This window comes from Pterocles gutturalis, unplaced genomic scaffold (assembly GCF_000699245.1).
Source record: "Pterocles gutturalis isolate BGI_N339 unplaced genomic scaffold, ASM69924v1 scaffold52330, whole genome shotgun sequence".
Taxonomy (NCBI): Eukaryota; Metazoa; Chordata; class Aves; order Pterocliformes; family Pteroclidae; genus Pterocles; species Pterocles gutturalis.
Genome location: NW_010142843.1, coordinates 1 through 18228, shown reverse-complemented (window position 1 = coordinate 18228; position 18228 = coordinate 1). Strand labels below are relative to the sequence as shown.

The 18228-nt window shown below is 35.7% G+C and overlaps 2 protein-coding genes across 2 annotated transcripts; one reads left to right on the top strand and one right to left on the bottom strand.

Annotated features, from left to right (window-relative positions):
* Nucleotides 1-467: 467 nt before the first annotated feature.
* BFAR (bifunctional apoptosis regulator) lies at nucleotides 468-5623 on the top strand. The gene is made up of 7 exons (XM_010084495.1): nucleotides 468-798; nucleotides 1648-1849; nucleotides 2218-2387; nucleotides 3045-3189; nucleotides 3439-3609; nucleotides 4124-4326; nucleotides 5204-5623. Exons 1-7 carry the CDS (start codon nucleotides 533-535, stop codon nucleotides 5394-5396), a joined length of 1350 nt encoding a protein of 449 aa, XP_010082797.1. The 5' UTR covers nucleotides 468-532; the 3' UTR covers nucleotides 5397-5623.
* Nucleotides 5624-7439: 1816 nt separating this feature from the next.
* Nucleotides 7440-13046, bottom strand: PLA2G10 (phospholipase A2, group X; the record flags this gene model as incomplete). The annotated part of the gene is made up of 3 exons (XM_010084496.1): nucleotides 7440-7585; nucleotides 10062-10168; nucleotides 12881-13046. Coding segments are annotated over 3 exons (419 nt in total), but the record flags the coding sequence as incomplete, so codon positions are not given.
* Nucleotides 13047-18228: the final 5182 nt, after the last annotated feature.

Below are 18228 nucleotides of genomic sequence, written 5' to 3'. Positions count from 1 at the left end.
CTTTCTTAGTAGTGTTTCGTTCCATATGCTTGGAAAGAGTAGTGATGGAGTAAATTAGATCATTATGTGATACTGGTGTTTTATTTTTATATTCTCTGATGGTATTTTCTAATGATATTTCTTTTGATTGGTGTCTTTTACTAAAACCTTGACTAAAGATCCTGTCAAAAGTAATCTGAATCATAGTGAGTTTTTTTGGTTCATGTGTTACGTAACACAGGAAAAGAAAATACAGGGAGCTTGAGCCCAGCTGTTTACATCTAGAATCTGGTTTTGATTGTAGTTTGCAATGAATATGTTGTTGAAAAAGTAGAAGACCATGTTTCATTTTGGGGAGAGCTGAGTTAGTTAAAAAGTTCAAAACCATCAAAGTGACAAAAGAATTACAATGATAAATTTTACTGCTTGCCATTCTAAACTTCTGTAGTAACTTTTTTCTTAATGAGATTTATCTTGTTGCTTTGCAGAAGTAATGCCTTACCTGGTTTGAAGATCTAAGAGAGCTTTCTGTTTGCATAAGGCATAAAAGAAAATGGAAGAAGATGAGACTTCACAAGGTGAAACGGAGAGGGCAGAAGTTGAAACATATGCTACTCCTGACATCAGTCGGCGGATATCAGTTAGTGAGTTCCTTTGCCACTGCTGTTACGACATTCTGGTCAATCCCACCACCCTGAACTGCGGGCATAGTTTTTGTAGACATTGCCTCGCCTTGTGGTGGGTATCGTCCAAGAAGAATGAATGCCCCGAATGCAGAGAAAAATGGGAAGGATTCCCCAAGGTCAACATCCTCCTCAGGTAAGTGTACTATGCAATTTTTGGATTTCTAAAGCCACCAAAATTAGTTGGCTGGTTTCTTGTGTTTGATGCAGATTTTCGTAGTTCATTGTTAATCTGAACTGTTGCAAAGATGTTTAAAGCCTGAAGTCTTTCGTAGTCTGCACTTGTTCTGAACTGTTCAAGCACATTTTTCTGCATGGAACTATGGAGTGGGTTGGTTGGCTTTGTTTGAGGTTGGGGGGGGGAGGGTTCCCTTTTTGAATTTTTTGGGGAATGGAGAGAAGGCATCCCTTTTTAGTATTGAGACACTTGCATCTTTTAATACAGTTGGTTGTTTCCTAATAATTCCAGGTTGAAGTTAGAATGATCTTTGATAAGTATGTAATTATTTCTGTAATAGGAATTATCTATAGGAAAAAAATGTCATCTTACTGCAGAACAAAGCTGGAATACCAATTTGCTGTCTTAAACTACCCACAAGTTCTTCTGTTAATAATACTTTATCTTAGGTTCATAATATTTTAGTAAATAGATTGATGCTAGGCTTTTATGTTGTCTTTTGCTTAGCATTTTTGAATAATTAAGAATTGCCAGTAGCACACAGAATTCTAGTTTTATATAAGAAATAAGGATTTTTTTTTTAATACAATATTTTAACTTCCTCTATCTTTACAAGCGAAGGAAGATATTGTTTGGAAGTAACTGATTTAAGTTCAACTTTACAGAGTATTAATAACTAATGTTTTCTTGCTTTCAAAGATGACAGTCTTTAGTAAAGGTTGGAAAACAAAAATCCAAAAATTAGTCACTTTTCTGAATGTTAAGCCTCAATGGTTATAGTACAATGACAAATATTTTTCCCATTAGGGATGTTATTGAAAAGCTATTTTCTGATGCCATTGAACAAAGAAAAGAAGATATTCAGCAAAGCAGTGATGTAGCTCGCAGCTTAGCAACCTTCCAAAAATATGAGAACGACCAGATCCCTACAGTTCCGAACACAGGAAGAATTAATCCTCGAGGAGGAGGGTTTTTCTCAGGCGTTCTGACAGCTTTAACTGGTGTAGCAGTAAGTTCTATCTGGTTGATTTTCCATATTTACTTCATTAAGCATGCAATCAAATATACTTAAATTATGACAGATGCACTTAAAAAAAAGATCATCAGCACAGGAGAGACTTCAGCTGAGTGGAGTAAATAAGGTGGCATTCAGGAACTACAATTGCAATATATAGGAAACAGAAGTTAGACAAATTGGGTAAAACCTCAAGATACTTTCTAATAATCTGAATATTCTAGGGTCCATAAAATGGAAGATTCTACATGTCAAGCAAGCACCGTAATGCATGTTTGTATCATTAATATATTTGCTTTGCAGGTAAGGGTTCTCTTTTTTTCTTTTTCTTTTCTTTTTTTTTTTTTCTAAATCACTTATAGGTAGTTCTACTTGGATATCACTGGAGTAGCAGAGAATTTGAAGAAGATCATCTTGTCCACAAGCCTGTTGCTAAATGGACTGCTGAGGAAGTGGTACTTTGGCTAGAGCAACTGGGCCCATGGACTTCACATTATAAAGAAATATTTTTACTGGAGAAAGTGAATGGAAGGTGAGAGGCCTAATTGTCAAGAACAGCTATAATTTGATTGGACTACTGGATAGCTTCCATTAGGCACCGGATATTGTGAAATGACCATACTTCATTCCATAGATTGTGGGAATATTCTGTTTATGTTTCAGAATAAAATTCAGGGGAAGTTTTAACACTTGTAGTTGAAAACTTTAGTAGTAGATACTGAGTAAGCTAACTGAAAATTTTCTAAGAACTTTTAAAAATGCTGACAGTGCAAACTGAAATGATACTGAAAGTAAAATTCTACTAATGTTATTATCCGCCCCTCCCACCTTTTCTTTCTTGGGAAAATATGCATGCGCTTATATGCATTGTTGCATTCCACCCAAGAACTTGAGGTTTGATTTCAGGAGACCAGACTAGATCTGTGAAGTACTGAAGAACTGTGCTCAGTAATAGCCCACAAGCTGATAAATTTGCATACTGAAAGCAGGCAAGAGAAAATTTGAAAAGAAGGATATTTAAAACCCAGGCTCTGAGATGCAGTTGGTTCAGAACACTTGATATGGAATGTAATCCAAAAGGTGATACCTTCTGTCAGTAGCTTATTGTTTCCATATGTAATTGCTAATTTGTTAGTCATATCATTTTGGCAAAGAGGCACTGTTTACCTTCTGAATTCTGCTTTTATAGGCTCCTTCTAACACTGACAGAGGAGGATTTCAAAAAAGACCCTTACAGTATAGAGAACAGTAACCATAGAAAAGCTATTATGGCAGAACTGGAATATGTGAAAACTTTAGGTGTTAAACCACCACAGAACCTTTGGGAATATAAGGTAAATTTTATATAAATTCTGTCATGTATATTAAGTGTTTTTAAAATAATGACTTTAAAAGAAAATTATCTTAAAACCAGGAGTGTTGCAGTAGTAGAATTACCGTTGTAAAAACTGCTCAGTTTAATAAACTATTATATTTGAAAAATGATCCTTTGAAAAATGATTATCAGAAAAGTCTAAAAACTGGCATATTCTTTTAATTTTATTTTTTCATTGTTTGAAACTTGGTAATTTGATACCTTTCAGGCAGTAAATCCAGGAAAATCACTCTTTCTTCTGTATGCGCTGAAGAGTTCTCCAAGACTAAGTATGTTATATCTATATTTGTTTGATTACGCAGAAGCTTTCCTACCTTTCATCCACACAATTTGCCCTACGCAAGAAGACAAGTATGAAGATACTGTCACAAAACTGCTAGTAGGTGTTCAAAACATTAAATATGCTACTTGCTTTAGTTATAGGCATTTTAAGACTAGCAGTATAAAAAGATGTGATGTAATTATTCACCATTTCATCTCTTCACAATACAACTTAATCCTACAAAGTAAGTGGTTTCTTGATTTTATTGTATGTGATCACCAGTGTTGTGAACGTCACCTTTAATATGATTGATTTAAGACTTTTAAGACTTTAACTCTCTGTAACTGATTTCTTTGAAGTTCACATGACCGTAGAAAGGCTGTTCACTCAAAATACCTGTAGTTTGACAAATGGCATTGTAAGGCCTTGCTGTCTGTGATGTTTTATTCTAATCTAAAGGAAATTACTGGGTTATAATTTTATCTATCAGGAAGTATAGTAAAGATAAATTACTACTTTCAATGTATGAAAAGATAATTTTTCAAGAAAAGAGTGGTGGAAATAAGTGTTAATACTGGCCGTTGTCGGTTTAATAGGAAATTGATAACAGTCTTTTTATCCTAATTTACAGGACCTTAAAGATCCTTCTTGGAAACAGTGGAGAGAATTAATTGTAAAGTATATATTTTTGCCATACCAGTTGATAGCTGAATTTGCTTGGGATTGGCTGGATGTGCACTACTGGACATCAAGATTTATAATTGTAAATGCCATGTTGCTCTCTGTTCTGGAGTTATTCTCCTTTTGGAGGCTCTGGTCACGAAGAGAATTGAAGTAAGTTTTACTGAGCTTGTTGAAGAGGGTGGGAAGTACATGGCTTCTAGAAAGTAACAGTCTTATGATTTCACAGTTGTTCACTGAAATGACTGTGTAACCACAACTGAGGTTAATAAAAACATGTGAATATGAATCCACACATATACTAGTACTCACTCTTGAGTATCTTTATTTCTGTGAGTACTTGAAAGGGTTTCTTACAGCTGGTTTTACTGATCAGATGCAGCAAATGCAGTAGCGGTAATAAGCATGCTGTTAACCATTGGGTAAATATTAACTCTTACCTTGAGAATTGCTTTTTACGGTAAGTGGTGTTAGCTGAGAACTAAATACACAATAATTTTGTCATGATATGCTTACAGCATAGGTTAGTAAAGGATGAGTCCTCAGGACCATAAACTAGTTACACTGATATAATTTCTGATAGGTGATAAAAATTGCTGTTTTCAGTTACTGCTTTGGCCTTAATTCAAGCGTATGCATATTACTTCATAATTGCTGTGGTCTTTTATTTATAGTTTTTAGAAATTCTTGTTTTGGTGTATACTGGGTTTTCACTTTCTCTGCCAATAGCTAGGGGGCAGAATGTGTTCAAAAGAGAACAGAGTAGGTGGAAATAATCTATGACAAATCTAGAATTTGACGACTTTAACTTGCTGTGCTTTGTGGTCTGAATAAATTGACTTGATGCTTCCTCATGATTAAAATACAGTATTACTGTATTTTAATAAAGTTTTTGTGGAGTGCAAAATGATGTTTTACAGGTAGCTAAGTGCTAAATAATTTGAGGCTGCAGCACGTATTAGCTTGTCTTAGAATAGACTGAAAACAAAACGGAAAGTTCCTCTAAGTGTTTCCTTTTCCTTTTTCACAGGACTATTCCTCACAGAATGTGGAGACATTTCTGGAAAGTCTCAACCCAGGGTCTTTTTGTTGCCATTTTTTGGCCTTTTATTCCTCAGTTTGTCTGCAATTGTTTGTTTTACTGGGCCTTGTACTTTAACCCAATTATAAACATTGATCTTGTTGTTAAAGAAGTAAGGCGCCTGGAGACACAACTGCAGTGAGTGGCATTGGAACTTTTGAACTGCTTAGCTTCTAAAAATGGACATTTGAAATAAGCTTTGCTTTTCTTCTTTATATATGTGTCAGTGAAAGTGGTGGAGTATGTTAACTTAAACATACAAAAAGCCTTAAGGTAAGTTACTCTTAAACCAGCTGATTCCAGTTCTGAGGATGGGGGCTATATTATTAAAAAGGAATTTTCTATTAAAAAAAATGTTCCTGATTTAGCCAGGTAAAACTCAACAATCAGGTCACTGTTTTTTTTATCAAATCAAACTTCTGTAGTCTGTCTTGAGCATTCTGGTTATTTTCAAGCCTTAAAATCAGAGTCTTCTGAACAGCTGCAGTTGATTTATTTATTTTTTTTTTTAATTTTGTTTTTTTTTAACTTAGCATTTCATACCAGGAATGTGTTCCGTAAGTTAAGTTTGCCAAAGGAAAGCTCTTCCTGGATAGGCTTGATACTCAAAGTACTTTAGTGTTTTCAGTCTGCTTTACATGTAAAGCTGTGACTGTCAAATACAGTCTCACAGTAGAGTTTGCTCTAAAATGCTGTTGAAGGCAAAGACTGCTTGAGGTTTCTTGTCTTTTGGAAAATGTGGCTATTGTCATGCAAATTTTTTTTTATTCAGATCGGTTAGACTTCATCAAGAGCCTCTTTAATGCTCTCAAAGTCTGTTGCTAATTCTTAAGTTCAGGGTTATCTCTTAAAAAGGATTATTTTGCAAAAGTGACCTGACACTGTAAGTACATCTTACTGCAATATAATGTGTGTATGTAGATCTATGAGCGAATATTGACTGGAAAGTTACTTTGTATAAACAGGATTGCCATTTGTTAATGTATGGTTTTTGACTGAAGCAAAGTTAGATTTTTCAAGAGCTTTGTCCCCTTGCACTCTACATTAGTTTGGGTTTTTTTATTTGTATCTTTAATATGAACTTTAAATTTGCCTATGAATATTTTTGAAGATTAAAGATCTCTTTTGAAATCTTCATCCTTCCTAAAGAAGTGGTGGGGTTTTTTTTCAATATTGAAATACTTGTCATTAGCTTTGACAAAGCAAAGTTGCTCAGTAGCCCTGCATCGTAACATAAGTTGAGGTGGGTGAAAGTAGACATAAAACACTTCTGTTTCTTAAACTGTTAAAATTAGCAGTTATGAAAAAGTGTATTATTCAGCAATTAGTGTTACTGATTTCTCTTGCAAAAAAGGTTTCAAAAAGCTATGAAGTGACCCTAGCTAAAACCATCTTTACGTCCTTATGAGGTACATACACTTCTGAACTTTGCAAACACATGCTGTCCAAGATCACACACTTATGGGAATGGCAGTTGGTCCCAGTGGCTGTGACTTTTTTTCATGTATCTGTTTTGGTGATGGTTTGCATTTGTATTTTTAAATCTGAACTTCTCCCTGTGCTCACAGGAAACTCAAGGTGGAAGCCTTAAGCCATATCAAGTGAACAACTTAGAAAGCTGTATGTAAAAAGTAACTACTAGAAAAAAAGAATTACATTAGGCATTTTTTTAATACAGGTACTACTTAATGTGAATGAGATGCAAAAGTTAAATTAGGCTTCAAATAACTGTTTAATACAGATGAGAGGGCTCTTTATGCGCACACTGTCATTTCATGCATTTCTTCTGGTCAGTTCAAAGTTAACCAATGTTAAGGTACATGTTAGTGGAAAAGTTTGATTTGTATCTTATAGCCAGTGGAGCAGGGATGAAAAGTTTACAGTGAATGATGTTATGAATCTGAATATAAACAAACAATGTTAAATCAGTTGCTCCTTAAGCTCCTATTTAGTCAATAAATGCTTACATAGAATGAATGAACTTGCTCTTAGTCTGTGCACTGTAGAAGGTAAATAAGAAGATAAGTGTTTATTTTGGCCATTCTGGGGTGCAGAGGCTGAGATGGCAGGAAGGAGGATCAAGAAAGTGGAAAATAATTTGTTGTCACTACTGTGACAAAAAAAACCCCAAGTCATTTTACATTTAAATACATCCAGAGTTTTCATAAAGACTGATGTTGTATGTCTAATACCTACACAAAGGCTGAATCTCACCACACATAAAGTCTGGCCACAAAAGGTATTTTGTATTATAGGGAGCTTTAGAAAAACATCTGGCAGCTTCACGGTCACATTCACATGCCATTTTTTGACATTTGTCTTCTAGTGATTCTGAAAGAAAACACAGTAAGTTTGATGTTAGTCTAAAGTAATTAAAATACCAAATGGAATACCAAGAATTGCTACCTCATATTCTATATTTGCCATATAAATGGCTCTTGTTTTTCAAGGGCAATGGGAGCTGTACTGAGCTTTAGTAAGATGTACTGCTCTTTCATGTTCTTTAGACAGAGCTCCATGCAGGATATTGTAGCAACAGAGAATATACAAGCGTGGTTTGGTTTAGTGATGATCAGTGGAACTATCTTGGCAGGTGAAAATACAGTAATTGGATACAGGCTTAAATACTGTTCCTCTTCATGTTCTTTAATAAGGAACTCTGATAACTTTTTCCTCTTTAGAAAGTGATATGTAACCCTCCCTGCCCGCCCTGTTGCTCTAGGGAAATTTGAGTTTGGGAAGATATTTTCCATTTTGCATATGCTTTAATCTACTTGAGGATGTAGCATTAAAATTATACATGTGAAATAAGGGATGCAAAGACATTCCATGTTCAGCCTAAATCACCCACCTTTTTTTATCAAGGCATTCAGTAAGAAGTTAGGTAAAGTGTGTGTAAGTACAATAAAATCCATGTCTGGCCATATTTGTTTTATAATGGCAGTGTTGTAACTTAACAGATTTCTTGGCATGAACGTTTCTTCTTGGCATGAACGTTTTCTATAGCAATATGTTTTGGTTTTATTGTGCCAACCAAGAAATGTGTGGTTTTTTTCTCCCTGCAACTGCCTGTAAACTGATGACTCCTTGATTCTATTTTGTCTGAGTATTTAACATTTTGGAAGCTTAGCTGAATCTCTGCTTGAGATTTGAGTGAACTCAAATTCTGATATGAAATGGAAGTGTTCTTAATGTATATGTGTTGACATATATATTTTGTTTCAGTTTTGTTTCTTGATGACATGCCTACTGTCTTGTCCAGTTTTTAAAAATATTGTCAGCTTCTGGACTGGAACAGGAGCAGAACCTTTACAGCCAAATATATAGGTGGACTGTAACTTGACAGTTAATGATATAGTTCGAGAGAGGAGACAGTACTTCTGGAGCAGAGGAGGAAATGAGCAAGTAGAGATTCTGCATGAAGTTGAATGAAAAGGAGGAGAGGAGTGTCAAAAACTTTTATTTCAGGTCAGGCAAATTCTAAATTGAGTTATGAAATGAGAGGTTTTTGTGTTTCCTTTGAATTGACTACTGTTTTGCCTTTAAACTATGGTAGTCAGAAACTCGGACTCATAAATTTTTTGTAAGGGTCTGCATTTTTGTGGTGCAAATAATAATCAATTCTCAAGCTGATTTGCATTCTAGGTAGTAGAATAAAATTACATGCAAAGTAATTGACCGAGGACCTGATTTAAAAAATAAAACCCCAAACAACACACAAAACAAGAAAACCCAACACACACACCCCCTCCAAAACAAACAGAAAAAAACCCAAAACATAACAACAACAAGAAAAAGCCCTGCAAATTTTGGGGGCTTGTGAGAAGTTATAGTTTCAAGAAGTCTTTGAAGCGTCTTGGAAAATATTTGCTAAAACTTTGGGAGTTGTGAACAAATAATGTAAAAGAAATGCTGCTTTTTCCTGTTAACCATTTTTTGTTTGCTTTTTGAGATCTCTTTGTCCTTTTATACTACAGCATGACAAGTATATTACGTTCATATTTCGGAGCAATTGAACAAAATTCATCAGGATGCGGTCAGCCATATGTTGCAACTTGCATGCTAATTATGTAAATATCTTAAAATTAAGGTTTTATGGCTTGTGGACATGTTACATCCATAAATAAACATCAAATATTTTGCTACCTGTGATTGAAATTGTAAATTAAAATTGTGAATTCATTCATAGATTGCAGCCACTAGCAGTGGGCTGTGCAACCAGTCAGTGGTAAGTATGTCAAATACTTGTCCATCATAAACTTATCAATTGTGTGAAATATTTTCTGCTAAGTATAAAAAGGATCCTTTTTAAACAGTTGTAATTTTCTCATGTTCTGTTTGCAGTTGCTCTCCAGTTGGAAACCTGCAGGGAGTAGCATAACATGGGTTTCCCAGCATATGTAAATACTGTGTAAAAAGAGGGGGGTTGGGGTAGTGTTCTCTGAAAGGTTAATAGAAGCTTGTAGATCAGAATTTTGTTTGCTTATGTATAGCAGTAGCTGGGGATTAAGAAGAAGAAACTGCGTTCAGTTGGTTGGCTGAGCTGTGCTTTCTGGAGGGACAGCTTACCCTGACAAAAAATCACAAAAGGAAGGATGGTAAAATAAGAATTTTACAGTTAATTAAGAAATTGTCTTTCTATTAAGTCAATGAGACAATCAGTAGAAGTAAAAAAACAAAACAAACCCCAAAACAAACCAAAACACCAAACAAACCAAAACCAAACCAAAACAGACAAAAAAACCAACCCACAAAAAACCCCTCCAAAACAAACAAACAAACAACCTAACTAGAACTGTTCACTCACCACACACAGGATCATTGTCTTCACATTCCCAGTGGTAACTTTCTACCTTTGGGTGACAACCTGCTTGTTCTGCCTTACCATAGCAGCAGTCATGGTTAAAGCAGCACCTGAGAGTAACAGAAGTGGGCTTGCCTTAATTCATACTGTGGTGATTTATGGTCATATAATCTAGATGGTTTTTATCAGCATGTTTCTACAGGCTGTGAAATAATAGAACAGTCCGCACATGTGAATGTACAGTTACCTGCTCAGGAATCAAAACAGCGTAATTGTTTAATAGATGACCTGGAAAAACTTACTACTCTTTCATGTAATTGATGAGGAAAATGTCAGGTACACATTGATCTAGCTGAACTTCCTCATAGATGAAAATACAAGGAATCTTTAAAGCACTATCAATTTTAAACACAATAAACTTGTATTGTGGGTATGCCTCTCTCCTAGCCCCTTCCAAGAAGATTAAATGCCAGAATAGTCTGTCAGATAATGAATGATGTATTTTTCTGACAGTTATTGATGCTATTGTAACAGTTACTAACAAGGAAGGGACAAGAAGATTTGTTAGGCCATAGCACACTATCATAAATGTCATCTTATAGCAAAATCCTTAGATGGTGGCGGAAAAGCTGAGAGCAGGTGAAATGTTCAGTGATGAATAGGCATGGGTACTGTTTAATGCCATGATTAACTAAACCTGTTTGTTCAGTATTGGGAGAAAATCTGGAAAATTGCCCAAAAAGATGATTTCAAAATTGTTTTTGTTATAATTGGGACAATGAATTAATAGACTTTCTATCACATTGTGGAACCAAGCAGTACAGGTGAGCATTAATGGTATATTTTAATGCTTAAAAAAAGAATTACTCTTCTGGTGTAGAGTCATTGCAAGCCCAGAATAGCAAGCAGGGGAGATAACAAGGACCTGAAATTAGATAAATTTATTTTTGACTCAGTGGAAGAAAAGGGTGTATCCATGAGCTCTTTGCATTCAGTCATTCAGTTTCCTCCTGGTAGCCTAAAACCATCATACTACAGTAGGTGCAGGATGCTTAGATGGTGTTTAGATTGCCTGAGGAATTTGTGTCTGCAATAGAAAAAGTTAATGCTGGGAGCTCTTCACTTGCAGTTCCTGTTTTTTCCCATGTTTATTATAAAATTACGTGGTAATTCCACACGAATCACCATTAAAGATGCTGTGGTACATAACAGTTGAACAGCACATGCCCATGAAGTAGCTCAATATATCCATTTCATGCATAGAAATTTGAAAAAAAAAAATTCTAGGGAGTCTTTGTAGCAGTACTAAGGTAAATAAACCAGGAAACACAGGTACTTTTGCATTGTGCAGTTTATCTTCATGTGTTCACATTTTTAGAATTACTTTAGTCCTCTTTTAAGCATTTTAAATAAAAATAGAGGCTTAAGGATTTTATATTATGAAAGCCATATATGATTGTTTCAATTTGAAAGTTTATAAATGGCAGGCAAAAATCTAAATTGCAATAACTGTTCTTTGAATAATTCCATTACAGATGTTCTTACTTCAGAATAAGTATTTATTTTCACTTAACTTGTTTTCAGGCATAATTCTGAATGTAAACCGCCCACAATGTAGCTCAAAGCTTTAAGAAATCAAACTTGCAAAGAATGTTTGTCTCTACATTCAGCTGGTGCAATTCTTGATTCTGTTCAAATGCAGTAGAGTAAGTACACTCACTTCTGGCTTGTTCTTAACATTCTGTAGCTATTAAAACCCAAACCACAAATAGCTAACTATGTTTTGTGAAGAAGCAGCTTCTTACTACTGTGGGACTTTAACAAAGGAAAGAAATGGCCTACAATGAAAGACTGGCAAACTGCAGAGTCTCCATCATTATCTTTAGGTATACAGATGACCATAAGTAATACTAGTCCCTTCTTTTTGTATGTGTTCCCAGTCATTAAAGTGGCGACTACAGTCTACGAAATTGTCTTTAAATTACATGTTACACATCCAAAATCTTGAAATATGTAGGCAAAGATTGTAAAAGTTTTAGGTCTAATCATGACTAGAATCTTCATGCAAAAAAAAAAAAAAAAAAATCAGATTTGAACTTTCCATATATTCTACCCTAAATGTGTGTTTTTTTGTTCTCTTTTTAATTTATCTGTCTGATAAGTCAGAACTTGAGATGTCATATGGTGGGAAAATCATTATAATGATAAACTTGAATATAGAAAATCTTTACTTAACTACTGTAACCAGAAACTCCTCTTCCTATTAGCTAATATTGAATTATAAATTAAACTGTTGGTAGTCAATATGCTGAGATTTAGTACTAAATACAAAGGTCTGTTCTTAGAATTATTTTAGTAACAATTCATAATTCCATCTATTCAGAAGTTATTTTTCAGCAAGTTGAATTTGCATAATTTCTATGTATTCTTTTGAATACTAATTAAATGGGATGGATAGTAGTAGAATCAAAAGATTTTTCAGCTGCCATCTTTTTTACTTTTATAGATAACTTGAATGTTTGAGCTTTAAAGCTTCTCCAGGAAAACTAGTTCTTCAGCTCTTGGCCAAACAGCAACAGCGAAGAAACTCAACTGTACTGTGAATCCAATATTAATGCAATGAGAGTGTGAGTTAGAGGCAAGTAGGACTCGTGTACATCTACAGTAACAAAATTTTAATGCTTCAGAGTTTCTCAGCAGTCTGAGGTGTGTTTAAACTCAGTTCCCTCAATGATGTTAAATATGCCTAATTCATATTTTAGTCCTTTTACTCTGTCATCTGCGTACATTCAGCATTTAATTATTCACATAAATAGTCTTACCAGTCTACTCTGTCCATGGGCCATCCTCTTCCTCCGAGACCACAGTAGCATCCATAACGTAGGTAGGCAAGAGGAGATCGTCCTGTAGTACATCGAACAGCTCCAGCTAATTCAAGAATTCCTCTTCGGTTTCTAAAATGGGCTTCCCCAAAAGTGCCTTTATAAACTGTGGAAGAAAAACTTTTTATTTTTTATTGAATCAAACATACAGATATAAAATAGGTTTGGTTAGTTGTTTGTTTTTTTGGTTTTTTTTTAACTTTCATAATGAATATCAGTACTTGAAAATAATACAGTTTTCTTTTTGACACTTTGGGGCCACACTCACTGCTTGACCCAGTCCTTTTTTGCCCCAATCTATAGTGAGCAGAATACTGAACGTTCTGAATAGATGCAGTTGTTTCCTCCCATCAAGGCAGCATACAATGGCAGACTTCAGTCCCTTCCCGTCTTAAAAGTGGCAAGGGCTAGCCTGTGTTCTGTGGTCTAGGTCCACTAATCTGCTAAGACTAGATGCTCTAAGCATTGCCGTATTTTCTCATTAGGATAACATGCAATTTTGCCCATGTTGTTACTTTGTAGAATGTAATGCTTTATGTTTGTGCAAATATATCCTCTGTGATGGGGTTCTGTTTTTCCTTATTTTAAGACAAAGAAGCGAAATAACTGTCAGGAGTGGTGGGGTGGGTGTAGAGCAGGGAAGTGGGTGGGTGCTAGGAGTCATTTCCAGAGAAATTAGGAGAAGGGTTGCTTATTTTTTTCTGTTGCATTTTGTTTGGGTTTTGATGTTGTTTAAGGGATTCTCACCATTATTGCTCCAGAACAAGATCGTATTTAGGAACTTTATTTTAACTAATCCATTTCAGTACTAAAGGTCCAGGGCAGCAAGTAAATATTGAGACAGCAGATGACTTTTTTTAGGGCTTCATGTCATCCTTCAGGTTGAGCTAATGCATCAAAGACCCTGAATGGTAACAGGCAGCATTTCCTTGCAGTGCAGGCTCCAAGCTATTTGCAGCAATTTCTAAAAAGTTGGATGAGTACAAAACAAATTAATGGAAGATTACTGATTATAGAGTTGTCTTACTAATTAAACTAATGGTTTATTTTGGTATGAGAACAGTTTATAAACCTTAACTCTCAGTATTGGATACAGATTGGGAAAGACATTAAGCTGTAATAACAGATAATATCAGTGAGAGAGACAGCAGAAAAAATATTTAGACTATTTCATTGAAAGTTTTGATATTTATTTTCCTACAGTATATGATTATACAGTTTGTATATAATCTCTATAATCATATAATCTATTATAATAGACTAACAGACTAATCTATTATAATAGATTATATCATCAACTGTAATCAGTTAATAGAAGATCTGACAGAAAAATATTGTTCTCAGCACAGCTGAATAACTTAAAAAGCATGGGATGCTGGTGACCTCCAGCACTTGTGATTTCGTGAAACAAAGGGAATAAACATCTCATGAAATCACCTCACTAAGAAATACAGTTGGTTTGTATGTGAGAATGGTAAAAGCTTTTGAATGTTTGTAGGTAATCCTTACTTATGAAAATACGTAGGCCTCCTAAGACAATATTTAATACTTTTCTGACTGGTGACTACTCGCAGATCTTGTTGCCTTCTTTGTGGGCACGTCATCTAGGGAGAGGAGAGGATGTTGAAACAAGAGTGCTCAAGCTTGCATATGCATATTTGGCCATTGATTAAAAGCAATCGCATCTTGAGGAGTTAAAAAAAAGCTTACTTGGCTATGTAGTCAGTTGCAGTTGCATTTAAAAACTGTTCCATTGGCACTAAAACTTCCTTGCTAAGATAGTGAATAGTACCTATTGTGTCATGGTTCCCATTCCAGGATATTATCTGCTGTTCAGTTATATAGGTTTTCTGGTAAAAAGATCCTTTCATGCTCTCCCAAAGGGTCCATAAGGTGTACTGGGTGGACTCTTTGGAACCTGTCATTCTATGTGTCAAAATAATAGTCACTTTGTGCCACTGACACATGATCTCCCATTCTGTTGCAACTCTGAATATACGTTTCAGCTCTGGGTAGCAGAAGCATCCATTTGAGTATAACCAGATTCTTATCTTTACGAAGTGTTGAAAGTGTTATTTTCACTGTCAGTACAGGTTCAGTAAATTCCCAGCTGAAAAACAACTGCAGTGAGGCTTCCGCATTACAAATGACAACTGCTTATACTCTTAAATCTTTAGTAAGATTTGGCTAGACCCTTGTAGCTAGCCAGTAATGTCTGAAGGAACCATGTTAGTAGTTAATGGCAAAGCTGGGTTTGCTCTGCATGACATTAGTGATTCTGAAGAAACTGAAGAATTTTTACATTCTGTCTTAGTTCCTGGCAACTGGGCAAGTATGGTGTAGGAGCACTATAAGACAGGAAGAGGAAACTAAGAATTTCCAAGTTGTGTCTCTGGCTGCGTCAGAGAATTGTTTGCTAACGTTGGACAAATCCCAGTCCCTTGATTTAAATCCATGTAGAGTAGAAGAGATGAAGTGTCTACTCCTGGAGAAGCTCAGGTATAAATCTTGAAAATGTGCTATATAAGTTAAAGAAAAGAAGGTGGGCTTTCTATCCTTGCATTTTTTTATGTTACAGCATCTGGACATCCAGGTGTAAAATAAGACTGTATTGTACTGTAGGTACTCTCAACATACCAAAGGAAAAGTCTCTGTTCCAACAGTCTTGTAACCTGGCTTTAATAAAAATGACAAAAGACCATCCTAGAACATATAGGACTATGGAAACAACCAAAGGAAGGGAAACTAAAACCATACCAATCCTAAGGCTACTTTAGGCACCGTAAAATAGCAGATGAGGAAAGAAAGAACCCCAAACAAATCTATGCAGTTGTCTTTGTGATTGTAATGACTAAGACAGAGAGATCTAAAGCCAGGAGATGACTTTCTGAAGACTGAAATCAAGTGAACACTAAAGACAGCCTGAAAGAAAGTAATACTAAGTAATATTATGTTTGTGTTGTGCTTGATTTTAAAACTGCAATTCCTGTTGCCCAGATTGGAGTCCTGCCACATTTGGAGAGTTTGAACTTCACCATGCTGTCTTGGTTTGTTGCCTTTTTAAGCTCTTGAGCATTCAGATTGTGTTAAGTGCTGTCCATTATGTCTGCAAGATGTTTTCCACTATGATGGAGACGTTTTTCTGAATAGCTTACGATAATATTTTAAAACCCAGTCCCTTAAATTTCCATATCCATTTAAAAACGCATCTTTTTTTGTGAAAGGACATATTTCCGATAATGTTTTACTCTTTGCAGTGCACAAACATAATAATTATTTTTGCAGATGCATAATTATATTTTTCTTAAGATGCACAGCTTTGCATAGTTATGATACATAACTACATTATTCATTAGCATCTAATACAGTCTATGATGTTTTGTGGGTTTTAAAATAAATGTTAAGCCATTCTTTCTAAGACTGAGGCTACAGAAACATTTTTTTAATGTTAAATATATGTAAGATTTCCAATAGTGGTATTTCCTTTGTACAGTCATAATGCTCCAGTAGTTCAGAACTTGAAACTTGGGAATAAGCAGACTTTCCGATGCATGTCCAAGATCTTGTCAGAAGTGGAAACCTTTCAACTGTATGCATTATAGAAACTTTTTTTTTTTTGCTTTGTTTTTTTTCCTCTGGTTTGATAAGCCATCAGGAATGGCCGTTTTAACCTCATCTTGTTGCCCAGACTACTATCTCTACAAACTGTGGTCTCATGTAAATTTTTTGAAAGGATAAATTTGCCTGTTTTGGTACTGTGGACCAAGCACTGAAAAACAGGTAAATTGCATTTCCCTTCCTCCTCACTGCCTACGGAATGGGTGACTGTGATGCCTGACTCAGAGCTATCGGGCCAAAGCCGGGTTCTCTGTAATGATCACTGTGGGCTGGCAGAAGCAGTGAAACAGTCTTTCATTGCTTTCCTTAACATTTTTGCTGAGGTTTGTGCCGTGCAAAGGCTGAAGTCTGAAGGGTGATCAAAATGCAGAAGGAATAATAGGGGCATGCTGAGGTCAGGAAGTGGAATTGGGGCAGTGAGCTTGGTGGGACCTTAAGTTGGCCCCATTATGCAAGCACCTTACCTTATGGTCTTCAATCATGTGATTGCCTTTTTCCCCCAGACCCCGCTTCATTCTGTGCACAGAATCTGTTATAAGAATGAATTGAGGCTCTTGTCCTTAGGATCCTTCTATTTGCAAGATTTGTGCTGATGAATTTGCAAGCAGCGTGGAAATGTATTAAAAAAGTGCAAGAAGACAAAAGTGAATCTCTTAATTAAGGCAGCCGAATGCTATTCTGGAAAACTGGATTTTATCCTTAGAGCTGTCACAGAGGTTCAGCATGAGGTTAATCCCTTTAAAACAATGCCTACCAATGTTTACTAATAGTAAGCTCTCAGCCTGCTGAATATCTTGGGGTTGGAGTACCAAGCTACTGGAATACTTGGTGAGAGCCAGGCTTTGAGTAAAGTTCCACATAATTTTAAGAGTTGTAGTTAAAATGGGGTTCTAATGTGTCATCGCTGGAATCTAAAATTAGTGGATGCTTTTTTTTGTGTTGGTCCACCTACCTATCTCAACAAGGGATAATACAGTTTCACAGAAGTATGAAAGAAACAAGTACATTCAGATACTGTACTGATGAATGCCTCAGAAAACCTATGAGGAAACGGACTGTAAATTATTACAACTGGTCTTTAATGCTGCTTAATAAATAGGACATAGAAGACAAAAAAAAATAATTATGCTTGCAAAGTGAGTAGTCTGCTCTGCTCAGGTATGCAGCAGGGGTCCTTTAATTACCTTTTCACATCATAACTTATTCATAAAGCCTGACTCATTTTTTCAGAATAACCCAGTTATGGTTTTGTAGCCAATCTCAGATGAAGCAGTTCTGAGCTTTTCAACTGCTCTGTAACTGAAGTGTTCTGAGATAGCTCTACTACGTACACGAAGAGCATGGGTAAATGTATTGGCTTTGTAGAAAGATTATTACTGCACCTCCAACCTGCAGTCTGATATTAAATCCTGAACTTTTAAACACAGTTGCACATTACTGATGAACTTTAAAAAAGTAATGTGAGACCCTCCAGCAAAGCGCCCAGGTTGCACAGGTAAATAGAGAAAGGGATGGTGCCGGTGCCGCTGTTAGCTGCCATCTCGGTATTTCTCGTTTGGGTGAGTTACACCCACGTTGTGCCCAAGCGCGTCTAGATCTTTCACAGCCCTGCTTTTCAAAGAGTGAGGGTACTCGCTTGCCGTGATCGTTTCTACTAACGCTCTTTCCCC

Bases quoted from the DNA above. Each gene is read 5' to 3' on its own strand.
- BFAR (XM_010084495.1), top strand. From the start codon at position 533: ATGGAAGAAGATGAGACTTCACAAGGTGAAACGGAGAGGGCAGAAGTT. The intron at 799-1,647 runs GTAAGTGTACTA...TTTTCCCATTAG, and splicing joins AAGGTCAACATCCTCCTCAG to GGATGTTATTGAAAAGCTAT. The intron at 4,327-5,203 runs GTAAGTTTTACT...CCTTTTTCACAG, and splicing joins TGGTCACGAAGAGAATTGAA to GACTATTCCTCACAGAATGT.